This window comes from Urocitellus parryii, chromosome 8, assembly GCF_045843805.1.
Source record: "Urocitellus parryii isolate mUroPar1 chromosome 8, mUroPar1.hap1, whole genome shotgun sequence".
NCBI lineage: Eukaryota > Metazoa > Chordata > Mammalia > Rodentia > Sciuridae > Urocitellus > Urocitellus parryii.
Genome location: NC_135538.1, coordinates 14718946 through 14745794, shown reverse-complemented (window position 1 = coordinate 14745794; position 26849 = coordinate 14718946). Strand labels below are relative to the sequence as shown.

General features: G+C 42.0%; 1 protein-coding gene across 1 annotated transcript in view; it reads left to right on the top strand.

The window, feature by feature from the left end:
* Positions 1 to 16437: 16437 nt before the first annotated feature.
* The window catches only part of Ccdc170 (coiled-coil domain containing 170), a 59296-nt gene continuing 48884 nt past the window's right edge, over positions 16438 to 26849 (top strand). The window contains 4 exon segments of the mRNA XM_026399943.2: positions 16438 to 16565; positions 17969 to 18059; positions 25096 to 25224; positions 26528 to 26784. Coding sequence (XP_026255728.2) covers positions 16438 to 16565; positions 17969 to 18059; positions 25096 to 25224; positions 26528 to 26784 — 605 coding nt within the window.

The window sequence follows — 26849 nt, the reverse complement described above, 5'->3', positions numbered from 1 at the left end:
CATTGAAAACAACAGGTTTTATTTCTCACAGTTCAGGAAGCTAAGAAGTACCTCCTGAAGGTGCCAGCAGATTGGTGTCTGGTGGGGGCCTGTTCTTTACAGAAGGATGGTGTCTTCCTGCTGCACCCTCGGGGGCAGCTTATTGGAGCCACTAATAAAGACACTGATGTCATTCATTAGAGTAGAAGCTTCATGACTTAATCAACCACTCCCACAGCTGCACTACTTAATGCTATCACCTGCAGTATGAGGTTCCAACATGTACATTTTCAAGGGACACCCACATTCAGATTATAAAAATTGTCTAGGAAAATATTTATTTATTTTTTCCTGGAACTAGGAATGGAGCTCAGGGGAGCTTTACCATGAGCAACATCCCAGCACTATATATATATATATATATATATATATATAAATTTTTTTTTTTCCTCCTATGGTGTTGAGGATATAGACAGCACCTGAGGATACCAGGGCCTCATGCATGGTAGACAAGTGCTTTACCTCTAAGCCACGTCTCCAGCACCTGAGTAGGAAAATATTTAAATCAAACATATTCTTTTAATCAATCTTTAGACAACTAAATGTCATAGGAGTGGTTCCAGTGACAAGCTTTTAAATGTAAATTGAAAACCCCAAAGTTGTTATCTCGGTACATTTTTTTCCTGGGAAACATGTTCATTTGTAAAACAAATAAGCAGTTAAACAAAAGAAGGAAAACAGAGTAATAAATTTATGACACCACAAGCAAGCTCCAAATTTTTCATGCCCCCAGAGCTATTTTTGAAGCATTTTAATCTTTTCTCAAATATTGTATTTATTTTACATATATCTCCGCATGCCACGTTTATCGGTGTATTTCAGGGGACGGTTTAACATTGTAGAGAAGGAGCTGGGTTTTCTGCTTCGGGCTGATGTGCCCAGGACTGCCTGTTCCACACTGCAGGATATCTGCTTGTTTTCTCCTTTCAGAGTCAGACTAAAGTTGTCCCAAACTGAACTCTCTTCTGCTTTGTCTCCTTGCTGTCTGGTTAGGCCTCACCAAGATCTGCCAGTCTAAATCTTCCTCCTCCTCCCACTTCCACTTGGTCTGGCTCCCCGTCTCTGCTGGCCTGGCCAGTCTCCTCCTCCAGCCCCCTCACCACCCCTATCAAGGTCTAGCACCATCAGGCTGTTACCTTCTTTGGGTGCAGCATTCACAGCAAAGAATTGCTCTTCCAAAGCGTATCAGCTTAAGAGTCTACATTACCTGAAACAAATTCAGCCGGGTGTCTAGTTAGGAACATCTCTCTTCCATAAAGATGCAGGTAGAGGATGGGTACAAGGTCACAACTCTGGCAGCTTCCTGTCTCCCTTGTCATTTAAAGACAATCAGAAGTCTGTATTGGGGTCTTAGGCACCACAGAGTGTTGCCCACGTGTGGGGCTTTGTGGGAAGTCTGGACTGGAGTGTGCTTGGTCATTTCACTTCCCTCCTGAGTGTAAACTGCCCTCAGACTTGCAGTGCCCCATCCAGATCAAGATGCTGCCTTGGAAGTCACATGGCTCATGCCTTGACATCTCAGAAAGTTCAAAGGTACTGGGACAAAGCCGGGCAAGCACTTTTTCTGCCCTGTCACCTCAGAAACACCTGCTGCCCTCACACAGAGAAAAGCTGTTTAACAAGGATGTTTAAGACTGTGCCAATTCCTACCTCCTGTTCTCACCAAGAAGAGATGCAAGGTTAACCACAGTGAATGGAATTAGACTTTATGACATGGAATCTTGGAGCAAAAGGACGTATGCAGTTTATAGAGAAGGCCTTTTTCAGGTTGGTTCTCTTGCGTTTTTTTTTTTTTTTTTTTTTTTTTTTTTTTTTTTTTTTTTTTTTAGTTGTAGATGGGCACAATATCTTTATTTATTTACTTATTTGTTTTTTTAAGTGGTACTGAGGATCGAACCCAGGGTCTCACACCTGCGAGGCAAGTGTTCTACCACTTAGCTACAGCCCCAGCCCTCTCTTGAGTTTTCATTGACTTTGTGTGTCCTCTGATAGTGTCAATTTGCTGAAAATTAAACACCTTTGTAGTGATTTTATAGCGAGAAAAAACTGCCACTGGAAAACACATTTTCTAAAAATTATACTATTAATTATAATTATACTATTAATCTTCCTATACTATTAATAGGAGATTTCCAAAAGCTTTTGTTTCATTAGGGACTTCCCTAAATGGACCTTGGACAGGTTACTCTCTATGCTTTAGTTTTCTGATCTGGGGTCTTATTGTCACCCTACTATTTGTCATTTATATATCCTTGAACAATGTATTTCATTCTTCCTTGAGGGTTGGTTGCCTTATCTTAAAAGTGCATTACATTATTCTAATACCCACTTTGTAATCCTGTTTCATTTAAAGAGCGATTAGAACACCCCATGTTAGGGCACCTGGATTTCAGAATGAGAAGCCCTGCTGTCACTAACCCTAGTATTACCATCACCTCTATTTTCCTGCAGGGTTGTTGCTAAGGTTAAATAAAAGAAGGCTCACCAGGACAGGCCAAGTAATTTGCAAAGCCCAGTACAAAATGAAACTCCCAAAGTTTCAAGGAATCTGAACGAGGAATTTCAACATGAGAACAGCAGGGCATTAAACCCGGGCCTGTGCGGCACACCGGTTGCACGCCTGTGAAGGGGGCCTTGGAGCTCGCAGGGGCATTTGCACACACTGGGTGCTCAATAAATGCTCCCTTCACCATTATGTGGGTGAGTGCCTACACCTCACGTGCGCCGGCACCGTAGAAGCGACCACTCGTTCTCCCTTGTCCCTGACATAAGGGCAGAGTACCTTGGAGCTGCGCTTACAGTGGAGTCCCACCGTGAGCGCGGACTTCCATTCCCGCGGATCCCAGGTCGCTCAGTCGCAGAGGCTCGCGGTGGAGGACAGCCTCAGGAGGCCGGCGCCTCCCGGCGGTGTTTACGTTGCCTGAGGAGACGCGTCCGCGCCACCCGCCGGCTCAGCGCGCCGCTGCGCTCGGGGCACCCGGAGTCCTGCCATGAGCCGCCGCGACTCCTCCGGCTCCAGGAGCCTGGACGCGACCAGCCACGCCGCGTCGCCAGCGCCCGAGGTACAGTCCCAGCCGCAGCGGTGCGCGGGGTGGCCCCGGCCGGGGTCCCGGGGGCCGCGCTCCCCGCGCCGAGCGGCACCCACGCCGCGCGTCGGCAGCCCTCTCCTCCCGAGTGTGGGGAGCATCCAGCAGCTCCGTCCCGCGTGGGCCGTGGACTCGGGTGGCCGGAGTTTGTGACCGCGTCTGAGTTTCAGGTTGTGCCGCGCAGCTTCTGCGACCCTTTGGAAGGGTGAAATTCGACCGCGCGGCGGCTCCTGCGCTCCCTCCTCCCGGCTTAGCCACGGAGACGCGCTTCCCCGCACTTTCCCTCCAAATCTGACGGTAGGATGCCGGCTCCGAGTCAAGTTGCCGACCTTTACGTTGCTGACCATTCCAGAATATTAAAATGCAGTCATCCTTAAATCCACTTACTCCTTTACTACCAGGAGGTCGCTTAGACCTTGGGGACTGGAGGTGTCAGGTCCCCCTCCCACTCGCTCAGCCTGGGTTACCGTGCACCTCTGGACGTGGCTGGCACTGGATGCCCCCAGGGTATCCTGTATCTGCAGCAGTTGCCAGAGAAGGGAGAGTCGCGCTGGGTGGGATTGCTGACCCTACTGCGGGCATCCCTGGAGGAGGTGTTAGATTCAGAGCAACATGCTACCAGGATTCTCATGTAGGGCACCTTTGACTGTTGCCTGACACCCCCACATTTAGATTTCTCCCATTCCTGACATGTTTGTGGAAAAGTAGTAGCGTGTCCTAAAAACGAAACTAGTTTTTCTTCCATCTGGCATTTGCATATTTAACACAATTACCTTTTATCCCAACATAGGTTTTCTCTATTAATTAAGTCAGTCAGCCCATATATAAGTAGGTGGTATCTTTATATTATTTATTTATGGTGACCCAGAGTAAATTAGACATCATCATGATGTCTATAAGTCATGGTGATGACTGTAATTTACTTTGGGGTCCATCCTAAATAAGCTGGTGTGTATCTTCTAATAAGGGCATTTACTAACCTAAGCACAATGATCAAACTCAGAACATCTAGTTATAATAACACTAACTACACTATCAATTGCGTGCTGTCTACTTGCATTTTGCCTATTATCCCATTCACCAGCTTTATTGCAATTGTTTCCCTTCCAGGACAACACATTATATTGTTAACAATTCTCTTCAGTTTCTTTCATCTTGGAATAATTCCTCAGTTTTGTTTTAAAAACTCTGTTCTTTATGATTAAATTTTGGTAGGATGTTATTTTAGAGGTGTTGTGTCTCAGTGCATCCCATCAGCAGGTACATGATATTGGTTTGTCCCATTATTGGTGATGTCCCCAACTGGTGGTATCTACCAGATTCTTCCACTGTAAAAGGTACCTTTTCTCCTTTAGCAATAAGTAAGTAATCAAATTAATTGAATAATCTTATTGATTCATCAATAATCTCTATTGATTCAATAGAGAGTTTTCAGGATAATCACTATCTACATAAAGGAAAATTTCCACCAGGCCTGAGATTTTAATGGGCTTGAAAGAGCTGAGTGGTACTGAGAACGAGAGTAGAAGCAGCAAGCTTCTATTATTGTAATTCTATTATTGTAATCAAATTTTCAGTTTACAAAAGACTTCATCCGAGATAACCTTAAAATTTAGGCAGGCATAGGCAGCCCAGAAATGTCCCAATATATAGAAGAGGAGACAGATTTCTCAGTTAACAAATGATGAGAGGTACTGAAGTATCTTTATTTTGAAAGTTTTCTTTTCCTACCGGCTGCATTGAAACAGGTAAAAATACAAAGCTATAATAGTATGCACCTTTCTGAGGAAGTAGAGTACCAAGGAACCAAAGCTAGATATAATCCTGGTTACACCTCTTATCTGTGACATTTTGGTCAAAATTATTACTTAACTTAGGAGGCTGAGGCAGGAGGATCACAAGTTTGAGGCCAGCCTGGACAACAACCTTGTCTCAAAATAAAAAATAAAAAGGACTGGGGATCTAGGTCAGTGGTAGAACACCCCTGGGTTCAATCCCCAGGACCAAAACCAAACAAAAACAAAAACAAAAAAACCAAAAACCAAACAAACAAAAACCACAAATAGCATCTCAACTCTAGTGTCCTCATCTGTAATATGGGACCAAAATACTTATCACATAGTGTTGTTTTGGGATTTCACACTCCAAATATGTAGGGCACTCCACAGAGTGTCTGACTGAATAAGTGCTTATTAATATTATCTGTTGTGATTCTTTATAACTTCAAGAATTTGCCTTGGTGTCACGGTACTGCCACCACCAACACCTCCACTGATACCTCACCAACTACCCCAACCATCCACTTACTGAGGGTCTGTGACAGGCACCAAGGACGAAAGTGGGTTTGACACAGTCCTTGCTTTCAGTGAGTCCAGAGTTTATGACTGGGAGAAACAGACACATGAAAAGATTATGGGCTCATGGTTTCACTCATGAACCAGATTTCTTGCTCAACTTTTCTCAAGATGGATTTACCTATAACCAAATCACCCACAGAGACTCACCAGGCTAGAATATGTCATGAGTCCTGATGGCAAATATTTTTGGGGGATTGAAGTGGAACAGCTTAAGTGTGGAGGAAAAGAGACTTGCTTTGGGGAAATTCATAAGCAACTTTCAGCAGTAAGTAGTTGTGCACTTGGAATAAGCTACTAATTGAAAAATCCGACTGGGTTATAAAGTAGTATCATCATCCAGCAAAAAGCTATCACAGTAGTTCAGGGAAAGTGCTTGGATTGGGTGTCGGGGACACAAGACATGGCGATTTAACTATGTTGGTGAGTGAGTGTGTTTTCACATACCCGGAGGACCCAAATCAAAGTGATGTCTTCGATATAAATTATCATTGGGAAATTGGACAAACCTCTTTACTCTCTGTAAGGCAGGGGTGAGTGGAATGCCTTTCTGATAAGATTGTTATAAGAAGCAAATGCAAATAGCAACGCCAGCTCTTACCAGTTTCTGTTCCTCAGAGCCAAGGGCTTAGAGCTGATCATGTGTAGTTAAAGGGAGTGCAGTCTGTTTTCCTTTCTCCTCCCACCACTTTACAGTTAAAAACATGTGTAAAATGCACATAAAATTTATCACCTTAAACCACACATTCAACAGCATTGAGTGTATTCTCGTTGCTGGGAAACCATTGCCACCACCCATCTCCAGATCTTTGTTTATGTTGCAAAACTAAAACTCTGTACTCATTAAACAGTAACTTCCCATTCCCCCTCCCACAGCCTCTAACAAAAGCCATTCTTCTCTGTCTCTATCACTTTGACCATTCTAGGTGCCTCACCTAAATGGAACCATACATATTTGTATTTGTCCTTTTATGACTAGCATATTTCACAAAGCATATTATCCTCAAAATTCATCCATGTTGTAGCTTGTGTTAGAATTCCTTTTGTTTTTAGGGCTGAATAATATTCCACTGTTTGCATATCTCATGCTTTCCTTATCCTTTCATCTGTCCATGAACACTTGGATTGTTCTATTTTGTGGATGTTGTTAATAGTGCTCTATGAATAAGCATCTACAAATATCTCATGGAGTCTCTGCTTTCAGTTCTTCTGCGTACATACCCAGAACTGGAGTTGCTGTATCAGGGAGTAATTTTATTATTATTTTTTTTGAGGACTGCCACCTGTTGTTTTCCCTAGTGGCTCTACTAGTTTACGTTTCTTCCAGCAATTTACAGAGGTTCCAATTTCTCCACATCCTTGACCCTACTTATAATTTCCTCTCTGTGTTTTAAGTCATAGCCATTCTAATGGGTATGAGGGGGTCTCCATGACTACTTCTTAAACAACCATGTCCTCCCTCCTTTCCTCCTCTCATTTACTCTGTTCTATTGTTTTCTTCCCCTCCTTTTTATAAATCAAAATCAAATTCAATATCTTATTCAGAATATATTGTCATATGAATATAAGTAAGAAACCCCTTTTCTAGGTGTATAGAAAAAACGTAAATCTTCCAAAAAAAAAAAAAAGACAATAAAGGAGAGAAAAGGAAATAGATCAGGGGGAAGAAAAAGAAAACACAAAATGAGAGTCGAAAGCAGTGCATGTGTATCAGCAATCACAATAAATACATATGGACCAAATACTCAGCTGACAAAAATAGATCACATTAAAAAATGTTTTATTTTGCAGGGTTGGGAGTCAAACCAGGGCCTTGTGCGTACAAACTACGGGGGCTGCGGCTGAGCTACACCCCCAGCCCTAGATCACATTTAAAAATCCAAGTGTATGATGTTAATGAAAGACTCACGCGTTAGCTTTCCACTGAGGTGAAGATAGACTCGAGGTGGGCTGGTTCTGCTGCTCTGGGCCTGAGACGAGGCAGAACTTCTGGCAGAAGGTCCTGGCAGAGGAGAGCTGTCAGCTCTTTACAGCCAGGAAGTAGACAGAGAAAGGATGGGGGACAAGATACAGTCCCCAAGGGCATGCCCCCAAGGTCATACCCCTCCAACTGTGTCCCACCTCCTGCAGTTTCATCGCCTCCCAGTTGTCCCTTCAGCTGTGACTCCATCAAGGGATGAATCCATTGATGTCAGAGCCCTCAGGATCCAATTAGGTCCCCAAGCCCCACCTCTGAACACTGCCATACCGGGGTCCAAACTTCCAACACATGACTGTGAGGACATTCCAGGTCCAAGCCATAACAGTACCAAAGCAAAAGAAGATGGAAAGATTGAGAGCAGAAGTACATAAAGGGACATACCAGGCAAATAACAGCCCAAACAAAACTGATTACCATATTCATATTATGCAAAATACTCACAGGAAAAAGTGGGTTACTAGAGGTCAACAAGAGTCATCACAAATGATAAAATGTTCCATTCATCAGGAAGTTGTAACAATTATTTTTTTTAAAATATTTATTTTTTAGCTTTAGGTGGATACAATATCTTTATTTTATTTTTATGTGGTGCTGAGGATCGAACCCAGTGCCTCATGCATACTAGGCGAGTGAGCTACTACTTGGGCCACATCCTCAGCCCCAGGAAGTTGTAACAATTCTAAATGTATATGCACTTAATTACATCGCCTCAAAACATAAAAACAAAAATTGACAGGAGCAAAAATCTGTAAGGAGAAATAGGCAAATTCATGACTAGAAGATTTTAAATATACCTCTGTTAGTATTAATTGGCAAGGGGTCTATTAAAAGATTTTGCTAAAGTGCAAACTTGGTTATTGTAAGAATAAAATACATAAAGCATTTGGGTTTTTCTCTCTTGGCCCAGGGAAATAAATATTTTTAGATTATGTAATAATTAATTGGATAAAAGCCTAGAAAGTTTACTTTAATGGTAGAGGTTGAATTAGATGTTTTCTCCATGTGTTAAATATAGAGAGTTATTACAAACAAATGATAACTCTCAAATCATGTGAAAACTTTACACAAACCTACCTTAAAAGACATTCTTCAGAATACTGGGTAGTGTTCTTCAAAAGTATCAAGTTCATGACTAGGGAAACGCAAAAACTAAATGCATATGCGAGCTCAGGTTGGCTCCTGATCAAGAAGGACCTCAGTGAAAAAAGTGATGGAATTGGACTGAAGTCTGTAGTTTAGTTAACAGTATTGTAGCAACGTTAATTTCCTAGCTTTAATAAATATACCTCGGTTGTGCAAGTTGTTAACGTTAGGGGAAGCTGGGTGATAGGTGTACAGAACCACTGGGTTGTTATCTGCAGCTTCTTTGTGATTCTAAATTATTTCAGAATAAAATGTTTTAAAAAAATATCCGATGAGTGGTTCATCATTTATTTACACATTTTGACTTTGTTACATTTATTATAACATTTATTTTCTCTTCCCTATTCTTTGACTGCCTGGCCTTTGAATGCAGACAGAGAGAAAATCCTTCAAAAAGAACAAGTAGGGGAGAACTTTTTGAGCCTCAAACAGAAAGTGAGGTGTTTTTTGCATTTGTTTGAAGAGATTGTGTGTGTTTACTTAATGTTGGCAAATAGAATGTGCAGTGTATTTCAGACAATACGAATACTCTTTGGTTTGTGCTTAAATTGACTCATTATAAAGATTTACTTTTTTCCATGTTCAAGAACAACTTAAAAATTTTTTTTAAGTGAAAAAGGGAGTAACATTTGCTACACCAGGAATTATTTATGCTGTGTTCTTCAAGGTTTCTTTCTTTCTTTGTTTCCCTTCCAATTTTTTTCTCTTTGAAATTGGTGCTTTGGTGGCTTTGATCTAAGGGCAGAGAAGTTCAAAGGCTCTGCTGAAGTGGACAGAGCACCTCATTCTTTCTCTTACTGATAGGGGCACAGCTATTGATTATAGTTTCTGTGTCTAGATGAGAAGAGATTGCTTGAGTAAATAAATATTGCTTGTAAATATCTGAATTGTCTTTTTAGTTCAGTAGGGAGTGAGTCAGTCTCATAAAAATAAATATCTGAATTATATTTCTCTGTGTTTGAAATGACTTCCTTCTCATGGATTAAATTTACCCTTAGACTTCTCCTCTGAAAGGAATCTGCCCTATAAGCTTTAATTCAAAAATGTATGTTTTGGCACATTACAGTCAACATAGTCTAACCTCAATGTTGATGCCAAGGGGAATAATTTTATGACATTTCCCTAAATCTTGTCTACTTTGGGGCAAAAGAAATGGATAGTTGGCGTTCAAAAAGGAAATCTTGATGTTGAAATCTTGTCAATGTTTGCAGTAAGCAAAAGTGAGAACTTAGGAGGAAATGAGAGCCACAAATAATGTGCCTACTTAGTCAGAGGTTAGAGGTTGCCTTGGTCACTCCTTTGTAAACATGCACGGGGTCTCAGGCACTTCATTAGGCACTGAAGACACAGAAGTTCCTTCTTTCAGCCACTACAAAATCTGGGCTGATTTAAAAGCAGGCACTGTGTTGTATATGGGCCCACTTTCAAAAAAATCATATTCTAGTAAGGGAAAAAAAATAAAAAATTAACCAGGCAGATAAGGTCATTTAAAGGAGCCGTCAATGCTTTGAAAGAAAAGAAAGCAAGGTTGCAAGATAGAGATAGAATGGGGTGAGGGGCAGGGTCCGGTTTCAGTCGGGTCAGCTCTCCAAGGAGAGAGACGGCACACTGGGGCAGAGTCCTGAAAGGTCTGTAAGGCAGTGTTCCTAGAAAAAGCCAGGACAACAATCAGGTGGGAATGAATTGATGCATTTGAAGAGTGACTTGCCGAATGCCTCTCACTGTGGGCATGTCAAGCATTTCTTCATGATTAGACTTGTGCTAATCGATTTTTGGCTATTCCATGGGAGGGTCTGTATTCTTTTCCATGCATCCCATAAAGAGCCACGTGCCAATTTATCACACCACTGAGATGTTACGAAAGACAAGGAAAGGCTGACATTTGACAATCACATGCAATGCATTTATTGTTATTCTGAGGAACATTATTGGGTCAATTGGTGAATGATATGGCATCACTGCTGAATTTTTTGAACTTGACAATGATCTGAAAAGGAATGTCATTATTTGTAGATGCACACCAAAGTATTTAGGGTTAAAGGGCCCTGGTGTCTGTAGATTGCTCACATATAATTCAACAATCATAACTGTGATATACACATACATAAATGATTTAATAAAATGCAGCAAAATGTTCTTTTTGGTGATTTAAGTGAATAATATTCTTGAATTCATGGGATTATTTCTGCAACTCTTCTACATATTGATGCAAAAATATATTCAATGGACGTGCCAGGCCACAAATTTGTTGAGCTTACAGTTTAGTTAAGTAAATAATAACTGCTAATAAATAAAAGTTTACAAAAGGTCCAAGGCAAGTGTGGCTGGAGTGTGAAATCAGGGAAGGCTCTGGAGGGAAACCATAGGGTTGGGAAGGGAGCCTAGCCGGGGGTGCTGGAGCAATGGCAGTGGGTCTTGAGCTTGAGGTGCTGGCAGGACATGATGTTGCAGTGGGTCTCTGGCTGGAGATGGAACTGGGAGCCATCACCTCCTGGAAGTGGTTGAAATCGCAGGAGGGTGTGAAGTAGGCGGGGGAGGGTGTCCCGAGAGATGAGTGAGGAGTGTGAAGTCAGAATCCAGCAAAGGTCAAGTTGAAGATAATCCCAGTGGCTCTGGAGGCTGAGGCAGGAGGATCATGAGTTCAAAGCCAGCCTCAGCAATTTAGTGAGGTCCTAAGCAACTCAGCAAATCCCTGTCTCTAAATAAAATACAAAAAAGAGACTGGGGATGTGGCTCAGTGTTTAAGCAACTCTGGGTTCAATCCCTGGTACCAAAAAAAAAAAAAAAAGAAAGATCAAGTTGAGGAATGGGTGAAGGAAGATGAGCTACAGGGGATGGAGAAGGGGTGCACAGGGACAAAGAAAGAAGAGGTGCTCCGGGGAGCACAGTGGCTTAGGGGCGAGGAAGCACAGAGCCACGAGGGAGTGCCTGCTGTGTCCAATGTCAGAGGGAGGTCAAGTCAGGCCGGAGGACAGAGTGTCACCTGGACTTGGGGGAGAGGCAGTCTTCTTCCAGGAAGTGAATCCGAGGCTGAGCTTTGGGAGGTGAGTGGGAATCAGCTGGACAAAGGACTGGGCCTTTAGGAGGCACAGAGTGTGCGGAGGCCGTTGGTCGGAGAAGCACAGTCCATTCAAGAAGGCCAGTGTGGCTGGAGGGGACCGTGAAGGGACTAGAGTGGTAGATGAAGTTGGCAAGGCAGGCTGGGTCCAAGTTGGGCTTAGAGGGGAATCAGCTTTTGGAACCTGCCGTCTGTGATCCCGACTTGGACGAAGGTCAAGGACGTTGAGGGTGCTGGGTGGGAGCATCCACAAGACAGAGGCACAGGAACAGGGAAGAGGGCGACAGAGGTTGCCATGGGTTTCTGGCTTGAGTGACAAGGTGGATGCTTGGTCTCATTCACTGGGATGGAGAACCCTGGAGAAGGCTGGCCTGGCACTTGTGATCCTTTTGTATTCGGAAAGCAGTTAGGTAGGAAGATTCTAGCTTAACAGAGAGGTGTTGATGGGGATCGTGCATCTTTGGAGGTCATCAGCTGTAGGTTGTTCTTGAGGTCATGAGTACAGGCAGACCACAGAAGGAAGAGCCTTCCCAGGGAGAGAAAGAGGCATTTTCAAATCAACACTGGATTTTATCACGTGTTGGTTGGCGTGAGCAGACCCCAGAGGACCCCAAATTTATTCCCTTCACATCCTCTCAGTTAAAGACATGAGGGAATAGACTCTTCCTGTTATAAGCTCCTAATAAGAAAATCAATGGCTCGTCAACTTACTGAGTAAATATTTGTTGACTTGAAAAGAATAAACCTAGAAGTCAAGAGACCTGAGTATTCTTGACTCTGAGATGAGCTGATTTTGTTATGGAGAGCACATTAGTTGATCTCGCTAGGTTTGGTAGTTTTATGTTTTAATGTTAATTTTTTTTTCAAAAATTTGGAAGAAATATTAGTAAACTAATAACTTCCCAAATAATTTGAGAGATTTATAACAGAAATGAGAGAGAGAGAGAGAGAGAGAGAGAGAGAGAGAGAGAGAGAGAGAGGGAGAGAGAGAGAGAATGAATCAGACACTCTAGTTGTGGCTTAGACATGTTGTGAAATGGTGTGAAAATTGCTACACTACATTGAATGTTAAGCTCTCTGACAGTTGTGAAAAAAAGAGCGGTGGGTTTTCATGGTGGAAGTTTTACACACACGCGTGCACACACACACACACACACACACATTCATGTGGAGGGATAATTCTCTTTTCTGGTTGTAAGGCACAGCAGGTATTCACCAACGGGTCCCCTTAAGTGGGAGCCAGGAGCCACAGTGTAGAAGATGGGGGCAAGTCCAGCCACGCCACGTGCTCCATTCAAGACCTCGGAAAAGTGGCTCCAGCCCCCCAGGCCTCAGAGGCCTCTCGGTGAAAATGGGGGTGTGGATCCCTGATCTGGACTGCTGGCCAAAGACAGTGGACCGAGTCCCTGTGTTCACGTCCTCTGCTTCTCTAAATCCCACTAACCCAGAGGAAAAAGCAGGAAACAGAATATAGACCTCCAACATGGTGGAGACGAGACCACACACTGCGTCATTCTGGAACACAGAAAAGGGAAGTGACATCGATAAACGGGAGGGAGCCTTCTTTAGGTGTGGGTGAAGCGACCGTGAGGTAGAGCTCCTCTTCCCAGGGACCTCTGGAAGGGTCCATGCTTGGGCTTGGCACCTGTGGGTTGGGTTAGGAAGGAGGAAGGAACAGGGGTGATGAGTTGCTGAACGGAACATGGAGGCGTTGCCTAAATCCCCAGACCCCCTCGGCTCCCAAATGCATGTGGATTTATCTTTTCCTGCCCTGTGCGATTAAGCTTGCAGCCTGTTGTGGATTTAGGGTTTGTGTCCTCTGCAATTCATTTGCTGCAGCCCTAACCCTCAATGTGATGGTATTGGGACATGGGGACCTTGGGGAGGTAGTAGGTTTAGATGAGGTCATGGGGTGGGGACCCTAGGATGGGGTTAGTGTCCTGATCAGAAGATGAAGACCAGAGCTCTGTCTTTGTCATGATAAGATGGCTATATGCAAGCCAGGAAGAGAGCACTCATCAAGAATAACCTCATCTTGGACTTCCTGATCTATGGAACTGTGAGCAGTACATGCCTATTCTTTAAGCTACCCAGTCTCTGGTGTTTTGTTATAGCAACTTGAGCTTATTAATAGACTGCCTTTGTTAAAGTTGGTATCCTCAATCATGTGCTCAGAACTCACACCCTGTGGAAACAAAGGCCTTGAAAACAAATACAGAGTGTTACAATGATGTCACCTTAGCACTGGTGTCTTTAATTACAGAATTAGTCTTCATATGGAGATTTCTTACAACACTGATCCCCAAAGACTGAAAGACATTAAACTGGACCTTAGAGAAGTCACTGCTCTACAGAAACAAACTCTCTGGCACCTAATTTACAGAGCTGGAAGCAGCAGCCGCTCAGCCTATACTTTTTTGCTCACCTAACACTTTCCTTTGGATGTCTTTGTCATGATAGGTAGTTCTCTGGGGGACTGGTGACCTACAGCTAGCACCAGGCAGGGAGGGTCCAGTTGAGAGGCTGTCTGCCATGTGCTGTCTAGAGTAGAAATACACCTCCTTCCTTTTCCTTGCCTGAGGAGTGGGTGCCCAAGAAGCTGGAAGGATCCACCTGGCCCCCATGGTGGGCCCTTCCCCAGGCCCACCCAGGAGCTGTGCAGCCCACAGGCCTTCCCTCAGAGGCTCTGGTCTCCATGGTGCATCCCCGGAGTGGACAGCTAGCTGGAGGGCACACTCCCACCCCCTCAGTGTGCAGCCCCGAGAGGGTGGGCAGTGTCCCTAGGCACCAGTGGTCCTCTGTCCCTCCCATTTCCCCTCTGTTAGTGTCACATATTCTCTTTATCGTGGAAAAGTGTCTTTCCATCATGGATGGTTCTCCACTCTGTGAATTAAAGAAATGATTTTTTGGGGGGATGGGGGGCTGTGAATCCTCAAGGTGTTGTGATTCATACACAGAAGTAGCCTTTTAAAGCATTTAAAAAGCCTCCTTTTTCAGAAAGTCTGGTTCTTAAAAATCAAGAATTCTGTAGCTCTAGAAAGCTGAGGCTGGTCCCCTAACTTGGGCCTGAGGTACCTCCCCATAGTCCCCAAGTAATTCCTACCCACACAGCACCCCTCTGAGCCACGGAAGGAGCTGGCTTCCTGGAGAGCCCTGACTGGTACAGAGGGCAGTGTCACTGAGAGACCTTCCAGGCTTGAGGAGTTTGTTAGAACGAACAGATTAGCATCAACCGCAGAGAGAGCACACATAGAGAGAGAGACAGAGGAAATGTCCCATCGAGCCACCTGCCATTCCTCTTCTAGAAGTGATTCCACATGTGACAACACTCCCAGGCCTGCATTCACTATTAGTCTTGGAGATACGTCCAATACAAAGGCTCATGGCTTAAAATTGAACCTGGAGTTAATTAATTTGCTTGTGACTTTTATTGAGTTTAGTTTAAGAAATTATCACTTTAATGTGAACAGAGTTTTTTAAAGTGCCATAGAACTTTACAGTTAGCTAAAATAGAGGGCCCTGAGTTGATCAGACCCGCCCTGTACATTTGTTTTGATCCTGTTGTAGAGGTGCTTTAACTAGTCAAGGATTTGATCTTGGGCCACTGGATTATTTTGTGGTTTTGAAATTTGTTGTGATTTTTTTCTGTAGGGAGGTGTGCTGTTACTGAGTAGCGGGTCTGCTCTCCCTCACGGTCCTAGCGAATCCTGTGACTCCTTTTTACCGGCTTGGAAAAGCCAAATCAAGCTCAGGTCATTGCAAGCAAGTGACTCTTATTGGCTTCTTTTAATTTTTTTTCCTCCTTTATTTTTTGTTCACTTTCATTCGCTTCCTTCTTTTCTTTGTTTTGACATTGAATAAGAAATTAGACCTGAAGCTCTGGATGGGAATTAAAGTCATTTCTTGAAAATCCAGGCCTTTTACAGACAATAAAAATTATAGGATACACTAGCAGAGTGAGGACTTGCCTGTGTTTAGGCCTCTGCCAAGATACAGGAGGAGTAGGTCCTAGAACACCCGTAGAAGCAAAATATAAGGCACCTTCTCCTGTCTGAGCTCATGGTGGTGTGATATACTCCTGCTTTGTGGTATTAATGTTTCTGCAGAGGCTGAAATGGAGAATATCCGGCCATTTCCTTCCCATGGAACAATCTGTGGACTTTCCAAATCTGCCCATTCCCAAGGCATGGGGCCCAGTAGAAATCAGCCAGCCACTGAGGCTGATAGTATTAGGCATAGCAAATGAGAATGGGGTGAGATTCTAGATAGAATAGAATGTAGGGTGAAAACTAGGATATTAATAAAAAGAACACCCATCCTTCATTGGTCCATCCAATGGAAAGAGTAAGATATTGGTAAAAAGGGCGTCCACCCATTCCCTTAACTCTATTAATAAGTACAGTTTGTACTGTGAAGTCCTCAGTAGGTGCTAGGTGTGTGGCTTAGTGAGCCTCACAGTCTTTTGTGATTATTTATTCCTTATCCTGGGCTGAGTGCCCAGGGGGAGAAGCATCCTCACTAGGAGAAGAGAGCTGAGACAGAGCAGCTTAGCCGAGCGAGTGTAGACTGGTCAGGTTCTACAGAATTGTCAGGACTGGAGGAGCAAGAGGGTTACTGTTGGGACACACTCACTGGCCAAGCTGATTTTCCCCGTTGACTTCTGGTTCCTTCTTCAGTTCTCAAGCTGCCTCCTGCTACTCTCTGGATTGGAGTTTTAGGGGAGGAGAGGCTGCGGATCCTGGGTAGACTGAGTGAGCTCTGGTGGTTAAGGAGGTGATGAAGCCCTTCTTTGGGAAGGATGGGGTTGCTAGCCAGGAGCCTGCAACATCTGTCCTGAAGAGGGTGTTGAGGACGCGGGTTGTGCTCATGGCAGCTAGTGAGGGGTGCCGAGGACCACAGCGGAGGTATGAATCTGCCTTTAATCTCACTTATTTTGGGAACAAAATGGAGGGAAAATAATTCTAAAAACCTCTCTAAACTTGGTCTAAAAAGACAAAGATCTTTCTTTGTCTCTTTGCAAGAATTCTTGTAGGAAGTCTAAACGCTGTTTGACTTCTTTCTAAAGTGGATTATTTGCTTATGGTTGCTTACATTTTCCACCTTCTGGTTATTTCCCAATGGAGGCTTTGTTGCTGTCAGGATTGTGTGTTTGCTGGAGGTGGTGGAGTGCTCTAACCCAAGAAACGGCTGCTAGGGAAGATGAAGCACCATTTTGTTGAGTTTTCTTTAGGCAAAGCTAAGGGCCACCTGGGGAGAGAAAGCAAGGAGTTAGTGCAACACAGAAGCCAGATGGGTATTTTTTTCCTCTAATTTGTCCTTTGTTAATTGAAGATATTTCTCTAGTTAGTTAAAAAAAAATCACTGAATTCTTGTTTTAAATCTTGAAGGCACTTCATATTTTGGCTACAATATAAGTTATATACCATTCATTTCAGCAGTGAATTTCCTGTCCTGGCACACCAAGTGCATCCCAAGCATTGCTGGAACTCAGTGGTTCTCTTTCCTACTGCCTCTTAGTGCATACTGGAGTTCAAGTTCACAGTTTCCTGTTGCTTCTGCAGCCAGTAAGAATTTACAGATGTAGTATTCAGCTTCTCAAAGTCTACAGCAAAGAAAATTAGGATAGACCAACTGAGAATCAAGCAATATGGACCCTTAAAATGCTTTCAGTTGTCTTTTACCTGTACAATTAAGAAATTTTTAAGGGATTTTTAATTTGTTCTTTTCAGATATACATGACAGTACAGTGTGTTTTGATATATTACACATACATGGAGTATAAGTGATTCTAATTAGGATCCCATTCTTGTGATTGTATATGATATGGAGTTTCACTGGTGGCAAGAAATTAATTTTAATATGAAAATTAATCACTTTTTAAAAAATTTAAATTTTCTAAAACTGATACTAAAAGTGTAAAATTCTTCATATTTATAATGGGACACCATGTGATGTTCTGATACATATGCACATTAGGGTCAGTCACTTTCCCTTTAAAAAGTAGAGTATTACAAAATATACTGTAGTTCCCTTTGACAATCACCTGTAATCTTGATCTTTCCCTCCATTCTCCAGAGTTAATTATTGTATAATCTGGTGGGTATCTTTGAGACCATTGACAATACTTTTTGCATTCATATTTGCACCCAGGGAAAATACTTTATTTTACTTAGCATTCACTTTTAAAACATAAAAGGTATCATGTTGTTACTTTTGTTCTCTAACTTACTTAAAAAACAGTATGTTTTTGAGATCTATCTGTGTTGCTCCAAATAGATGTAATCTGGTTCTTTTAACTGCTTTCTAGATTCTGTCCTTATGGATGTAGTAGTTTACTAATTCCTGTGTTAATAGACACTGTACCCCATGAACATTACCAAGAACTGGAAGAACTGTGGGTCAGAGTGCCCCCAACAGTACTTGGGATGTTTTACATGCCTGTCCATTAGGCATCCTTTAAAAAAATATTTATTTTTTAGTTTTAGGTGGACACAATATCTTTATTATTTTTATGTGGTGTTGAGGATTGAACACACCAGTGCCCATGCATGCCAGGTGAGGGGGCTACCACTTGAGCCACATCCCCAGCCCTCATTAGGCATACTTTTTTTTTTTTTTTAATTTACTTGTTCTACTTAGCTGTACATGACAATAGAATGCATTTTGACACATCATACTTATATGGAGTATATAACTTCTCATTCTTCTGGTTGTACACGATGTGGAATCACACTGGTCCTGCAATCATATATGCACATAGGATCATAGTGTCTTATTCATTCTATTATCCTTCCCACCCCATGACCCCTCTCCCCTTCACTCCCTTCTACCTAATTCAAAGTACCTCTATTCTTCCCTAGCCCCACCTACTTATTGTGTGTTAGCATCTCCATATCAGAGAAAATAGTGGCCTTTGTTTTTCTGGGATATGGTTAACTCATTTATAATTATACAGCACAGAGAAGTAATCATTGCTCCAGAATTACCACCAGTTCTTCTTCTTTTCCCTCCCTCCCTTTTATCTCTCCCTCCTTCTTTCTTTCCTTCCTTCCTTCCCTCCTTTGTGTCTTTCTTTCTTCTTTTCTTTTATTCCTACTTAAAAAAATATGACAACAAAATTCCTTTTAAGGTTTTACTTGCCTCATTTTTAAGTGAAGGGACAGGAACAGCCCCCACTCATAGGGTTATGGTGTAGAGCAATGGGAAAAGTTTCTGGATCAGTACATAATCGTTGTGAAAAAATTGTACATATACCCATACATACATACACATACTTATGTATCCTTATATGTGTATGTATGTATTCTAATACATATGCCTGTATAAATATATAAGATACTTTATAACCAGTACTGAAAGCAGGTCTTCAAAAGCCTTTGGCACCTCAGTGTTTCTTATTGCAGCCCCGCTCACCCCAGGAGAAGAAGACTCAATGTCTTTAGTAAAGCCAGATGATTTTAGATCAGTGTATTCTCTTGGTTTTCCCCTGGGATTCTGGGGATGGTGTATTCTTTTCAACAGGGATATTAGGTTAGAAGGGGCTTCAAGTAAATAAGAGTAATGCCTAAGGGGAAAAGGAAGGGAAGACAATGTAAAGATAATATGATCAACTTTTTGTAATACTTGGTTTTAGCAGCAGTGTCTTCTTCCCAAACGTGTCCCATAGCTGCTAAGGTGCAGGTGTGCAGGTTGACTCCCTGGATCCCACACCCGTCACATGGTCCACTGCACCCACGAAGGCGCACCTGAGTCCAGGTGCAGGGAAAGGAAAAAGAAAAGCAGGAGGCTCAGGAAAGTCCGTCCAGGTAGGGAGGAAAATGGATGAATGGTCAAAAATTGCTTGTAGTAATGATTAGGTGGGAGAAAGGCAATTAATGAGACAATTTATGGATGGTAAATTAAGGGAGAAACTTTACTAGTTGGAGTGAAGGCAGATAATAGGAGGGAGTGTCTTAGAGGGGATTTCTCACTGGGCACCACCGGAAACATGAGTTTGCAGAGAGAGAAGGAAGCATGCCGCAATGCCAGAGTCTTCAGGAATGCAAGTCTGCAGTGCAGTTTGGATCCATGGGGAACAAGAAAGACGAGGGTGGAATGGATTTAGGAGTTTTGTATGTCAGAGGCAGGCAGTGATTTTCTTTCTCTCTCTCTCTCTCTCTCTCTCTCTCTCTCTCTCTTGTCCATGGAATAATAAGACAACTAAATGCCATACTAGCAGGACTGGCCCAAGACATTGTCCACAGATCAGATAATGGGACACGTTGTCTACTTGAACTATGAATAAGCTTTATGCCACTGAGCTTTGAAACCATCCTTTATTCTAAAAAGACTCTGAGCCACCCTGTGAGGCAATTTCAATCATTATCATAATAATATCAGCAGCAAAATCAAATCATACGTAGTTGGATATTTAAAATTAATATAAAATTGCTTCCTGGGTTAGCTGAGAGGTGCCTAATAACTTAGATGGTCCTCGTGTGATGACAATTGGATGAGCTCTTAATCTTGCCATTTTGAATAGGCTAAGAAAAAAGTTTTAAGGTGAAGATTGCTTAATACTTACGGGAAAAGTTGAAGGATTTTCAAAAAATTTTACGAACTCCAGGAGGGCTGAATTAAGACAGCAACCCTCTGAAATGTCAGCTGCCATATGTGCTGTGTCCAGGCTGCCCACTGTCATTTCTTGTCATTGTGTTCATATATATATATACTATGGAGCAAGGCTTCTGGGTTTTGTCTTATTTTTGAAAATTTAAGAAGGATGAAAGTAATACATGGTTGTTGAAAAAGATTTTGGAAAATACGGAAATGTATAATAAAGAAGAAAATAAAATCTAGCCCTGGAACTAAATGATAACCACAGTAAGCATTTTCTTCTCAATGTTTTTCTTTTCTTTAAATTATATTTAATTGTAAAAATAATGCATAAATATATCTTTCTTGAAAAAAAAATCAAAACACTGCGTCCCTATCCACAGCTCCAGTACTAGCGTCCTATTGTCCCCTGCAGAGAAAGTACTGTCATTAGGTGACTGGGTGCTCTGTAGGTCTTTCTCTCTTTTTGTCTCTATATATTCATAGTAAATACATGCAGTGGTACTTTTCCTCCTGTATGTGCTTTGTGAGAACAAGTATCAAACTATGGATGAATACTGTCTTATTTTTGTTCAGTGATATTTCTTGAAGATATTTGTATGCCCCAACATACTGATCTATCTCATATTACCTGTTGCCTCAGACTCTACAGTATGGAAATGGCTTAATATTTTTTCAGTAACCCCCTTCCCCATTTGTAGCTGTTACAAATCGTGATATATCATGAGTATCCTCTGTGCACATGTGTGGGTATTTTTCAAGGGGAACCAATTGGAGAGTTGAGCTCAGTGAGATCCTGTCTCTAAATAAAATATAAAAGGGCTGGGGGATGTGGCTCAGTAAATGTATAAGTGGGTCAGAGACTTATTCATTTACATTTAATTAATTAGTTAATTCTTTTTGTGGTGCTGGTGGATCTGTTAGTTTGCCATTGCTGTGACAAAAACTTCCGATGTGAACAACTCACAGGAGAAAAGATTTGTTTTGGTTCCTGCTTTCAGAGGGTTAGTCCATGGTCAGCTGGTTCCAAGCAGAAGCATCATGGTGGAAGGGGAGAGGTGGTGGAGGAAAGCTGCTCAGCTCAAAGCAGCTGCCAAGCAGAAAGAGAGAGAGGAAATGAAACTGGGGACATGAAATGCTGTTCCAGGGCATGCTCCTTCTTAGTGACCTACTTCCTCCAACCAGGCCCATCACCTAAGGTTTCCACTACCTTCCATTAATGTCATCTAATTATTAATCCACTCATGGATCAATCCACTGATGAGGATCAGAACCCTTAGAATCCAACCGTTTCCTTACACTCCACCTCTGAACACTGCTATATTGAGGGTTTCATGAGCCATAGGGGGTGGGCATTGGCATTTTAAACCACACCATAACTGGATCAAACTCAGGACCTTGCGTACACTAGGCAAGCACTCCACCCCTGAGCTATACCCCCAGCTCTACATCTACATTTAAAAAAAAAATACTTCTTTAGTTGTAGGGACACAATACTTTTATTTTATTTATTTGTTTTTATGTGGTGCTGAGGATCAAACCCAATGCCTTGCACATGCTAGTCGAGTAACCCCAGCCCCTCTACATCTCCATTCTTGAAAGATATAAACAAACTGGTAAGGCATCTGAAGGATATACTCATTTTATACTCCTAGAAGCTATATAGGAAAATAATTCTTCCCTTCTACTTGGCTGACACTTGGTATTATCAAATTTCTTATTTTTTGCCCAATCTGCTATACAAAAATTGGTGTGTCTGTGTTTTAATTTGTATTGCCCTGAATCTTAGGGAAGTTGAGTATCTTTTCATATTTTATATTTTATTATATTATATTACTTTCACTTGTATCTCCCTTAATGGAAATTTCCTGCTTATATGTTGGGTCCTTTTTATGGGGTCATTTGTGATTTTCTTTCTAATTTGTTGGTGTTTACAAATTTTCTAAGTTCTAATAAAACTTTTTTTCTTTTGCATAAAATTGTCTTACACAACTAAAATGAAAGTGTATATACCATTTTGTATTTTGTTTTTTTAAACTAAAATTTATATTGCATTTAGCTGGGTTGGGTGATGCATGCCTGTAATCTTAGCAGTTTGGCAGACTGAGGCAGGAGATTGTGAGTTCAAAGCCAGCCTCAGCAACTTAGCGAGGCCCTAAGCAATTCAGTGAGACCCTGTCTCTAAATAAAATATAAAAAAGCTGGGGGATGTGGCTCCCTGATTAAGAGTCCCTTAATTCAATCCCCAGTACACACACACACATACGCACACACACACACACACACTGTATTTTTTCATATGACTAAAGTCTCCCCAAAACTGGCCTGGGGTAATAGCTCAGTGGTAGAGTGCTTGTTCACCATGCCCAGGATTTGATCACCAATACCTGGGTGAGTCTGGGGGAAGGGTAAGCATTTGGTGGTCATAGTGGTATATGCTTATAATCCCCGCTACTTGGGTGGCTGAGGCAGGAGGATCATGAGTTCAAGTCTAGCATAAGGAATTTAGTGAGACCATGTTTCAAAGCAAAACAAAAAACAATGTAGTCTCCTAAATGTGATTTTTACTGACTGAATATAATTTTATTTATTTATTTATTATTTGGTTCTGGGGATTGAACCCAGGAGCAATTTACTGCTGAACTATACCCTCAAACCTTTTTATTCTTTATTTTGAGACAGGGTCTCTGTAAGTTGCTTAGGTTGACTTTGAACTAGTGATTTTCCCGATTCAGCCTCTTAAATAGCTGGGATTACATCGTGCCTGGCTGAATATGATTTTATTGTGCATTTGTATCATTTTCTTTTCCTTTTTTCCCTTCATGTTAACATTCTTCTAGATCTGTAGGTTTTTTCTAATGTTTGCAATTGCAGATTTAAAAAAAATTGCTAACACTCACCTTTTTGAATATCTTTGTATTAAATATTTGGGTATTTTTTTTCTTTTTCCTCCTCCTCTTCTTCCCCTTCTTTTTCTCCCCCAACCCCCACAATGCTGTAGAGTCAACCCAGGGCCTCGGTGTGCTAGGCACGTGCTTAGCACTGAGTGATAGCCCCAGCCCCATCCTATCTTAATATATAGTTTCATTTGCCCATGAATGTTTGAAGACAATGCTTCTGATACTGTTTTGCATTAGGTTGTAACCTCCTAAAATGAATTTCTGAATTGTCTTGTCTGGCTTTTAGTTTTACATTCAATGGACATAATATTTTTTTCATTGGAAGAAGATATAAAAATACTATGAATATACCATTTCTTTTTTATATATCTTTAATTAATTAATTAATTAATGTGTTGCTGAGGATTGAACCCAGTGCCTCATGCATGCAGGGCAAGCGCTTAACCACTGAGTCATAACGCCAGCCCTTGATTATGCCATTTCCTAAACAAAGATGTTAGTTATTGAACAAGATAGTCCTAGGGGACCTTATTTTCCTAATGGGTTTTATAGAATGGCAAGCCATATACCCCATGGTTGAAACCTCTTGTAAGTGACCCATGTCCTCACTTAGGCTGGTTCAGGACACGTGGCTGTGGTGGTTAGGGAGGAGAAGGCCCTCTGAATCCTGAGACTGAACAGGATGTGGTTCTCCAGTAAAAGCTTCAATGGATCTTGTTCTGCTTTCTCTCCAGGAGGACACAGCTACCATCTCCTTGGGCATGTTGTGATTGGCAAACACTGACTGTTCCTAAGTGCCCAGCAAGTTTTGTTTGGCATCTACGAACTACAACACACTAGTCATGACAACGCTTTATGATGACTTTTACATTCATGATTCTGTCAAACACTTGCTGAGTAGTTGCTGGCAGTCATCGATGGTTTTACTGATGTGTCCCCTGAGGCCACTGAGATTCCAGGAAATTCTCCTTTATGTGACCTCCTTCATATTCCTTCAAAAATGAATGGGTTTCTTTCACAAAGACCTTAGGCCAGAGGGACTTCATAGAGGTGGGTACAGTTATCTGTCCAAAGTAAGAAGTGGTTCTTGAAGGAAGTGGACATAATGCTTGGGAGAACAGAGACAGGACCCGAGGCGGCAGGCTGACCACAGCCTAACCCTGCCAAGTCTGCTCTGCAGAAGTGTTTATTTGGCTCATATTTTTCTTTAAAAACATTTTGACAGTTTTCAAGCTGCAAAACTGAGAATCACTTTGAAAAGGCCGGGTATATGTTTTATCTTTATTTGGCCAGCTGGGGTCCTTATTTTTGCATTGGTGACCCTCAGTGGAGCTGAGAGCTGCTCCCTTCTGGAGGGATGAAGGCTTTCCATGCCCTCCCCATCTCTAATCTCGTGCATTTCTTCAAGGCATCTCTGTGATCCCAGGAGCTTATGAGATTGAGAGTAAAAGGCTTAGTGAGGAGGAAGGATATGGTCGTTCACATGAAATCCCGTGATCTCTGATGAACAGACAAGAGAGGAGCTGGTCACCTTTATAGTCAGGAGACAGGGGAATGATGGAAACCACCTGATACAGAGGGTGTGGTGCTGTTTCTCTTCTGATAGTTCTTGGCTGACTCTTTCTGTGCTGGGCAGGGGTCAAATAGCATTTGAGTTGTCTGGAAGGAAATGCTCTGAATGGCAAGAGTCAATCCTTAAGTGTCAAATCTCACTGCCACCCTGGGATAGCCCCTCATTAGTTCCTGGGCTATCTCTGATCTCCCTTTGAATTTTGAGAACAAGAATAAAGTGATCTGAACACAACATGTTTCTGGTTAGCATTTTCAACACACTTGAAATACGAAGAATACTTCCATGCCATCTAGCTTTGCACAGCTGCACAGAAAAGATTGTTTATCATTTTTCTTTGTATTTTGTCTTTTGGGGGGGAACTTTTAGGAAACTCGTGAACATTCTTTGGAAGTCCCTGTCTCTCGGGAGCAATTAAACCATTATCGGAATGTGGTTGAAAATGTTCGAAGTGAACTCGCCGCAACTTTGGTCAAATTTGAATCCGCGCAGTCTGAGGTAAGATTGTGCCCCTTTATCATCAAAAAGTGGGTCTTTCTAGCTTCTGACAGGTGAAGTAGAGGATAGAGGATTAGGAGTGGGATAGTAGGATACAGATTGAAGCTTTTTGGCAAAATTTGCACTTCTTCTTTTCTGGTGGGCCCATCACCTAGAATTCCTGAAGGGTTGTGCATTTCCACACTGCAAAGCAAGGTGGCTTGGCCTGGCTTGAATCTCAGAAAACCCTGCAGCCTTAAGTGGCCAGAGGGCACCTGAGGACTTTGGGTTGAAGCTGCAAGGGTCTTGGGGAACTTTTAGCCTCTCTGGGAATATTATCCTTTACTGTGAATTGAATCTGAATTCCTTTCTTATGGAAGTTTTGATTGGCTGGGGAAATTCTAGTAAGACATTTGGGGTCCACCTGCCCTCTAGGCTAGATCAGGTCTACAGTAGAGCTTCGAGTCTCCCTAGACTCATTCTGCTCCTAGCCCAGTGTCTCTAGGAATCTAGGCTGGCCTGTGAGATAACAGGCAATCTCCCTGAGGCCGCCAGGACCCCCCTGAAAGATGTGTTGATACTGTGTGTGTGTGTGTGTGTGTGTGTGTGTGTGTGAGGGGGGGGGATGTGTGCAAGTTCACTTATAGTTCCAAAGAAATGCATTGCATTTATAAAATTTATCAAGTGTTCTTGTAGGAGAGACCTGACATCTTAACTTGGTAGGATATGTACATTGATCAGCATTTTGATGCCAGAGAGCTCATAAAACTCAAAATGTCCCCATTTCATATAAATACAATAAGGATTTTCCTTTGCTCTCATATTTTTTTTTGCAGAAATCTGAATGTTATTTTTTTCACCCACAATTCCAGAAGGCTAGTAGAAGAAATATAGTGATATATCAAATAGTCTGTATTTATTTGAGAAATAGTTGTGGCTGTGAAATCACAGAGTGTGGCTTGTAGGTTCCTTGAATCATTGTTTATCAGAAGCAAAAACAGCAATACTGGATATAGAAAATGGGTTACTGCTGCAAAATATATTTATTACTTTTTGTAATCCCATCACAAATGTTTCCTGAATGAGACGAAATCAACCTAAGTCATTGTTCCATTGGTTTTGAAAAAGACAGAACATAAAGCCCAATTATTAAAATATAATTTCCTACTTGAAATACAGATAGAAATATGAGAAAAAGAAATTAAACATGGATTAAGTCATGAATAACAGTATAAGATTTTAAATTATGGTTTTGGATTTCTAACTGGTACTTCAAATGGTATGCCATTAGATTGTTCTATCTTTTTTTTTTTGTTGTTGTTAGCTTCGAGACCTGCGCTCCAAGATGCTTTCTAAAGAAGTTTCCTGTCAAGAGCTGAAGGCTGAGATGGAGAATTACAAAGAAAACAATGCCAGAAAATCATCTCTCCTCACCTCTTTGAGGGACAGAGTTCAAGAGCTAGAAGAAGAATCAGCTGCACTTTCTGCTTCTAAAATCAGAACGGAACTCACAGCTCACGCTGCAATCAAGGAGAATCAGGAGTTAATGAAGAGAGTTGTGGAACTAGAGGAGAAATTACAGTAAGGATACTGCAATATGTTCTCTGTTTAGTGAGTGATCCATACTAGCTTTGGAGCAAGATATG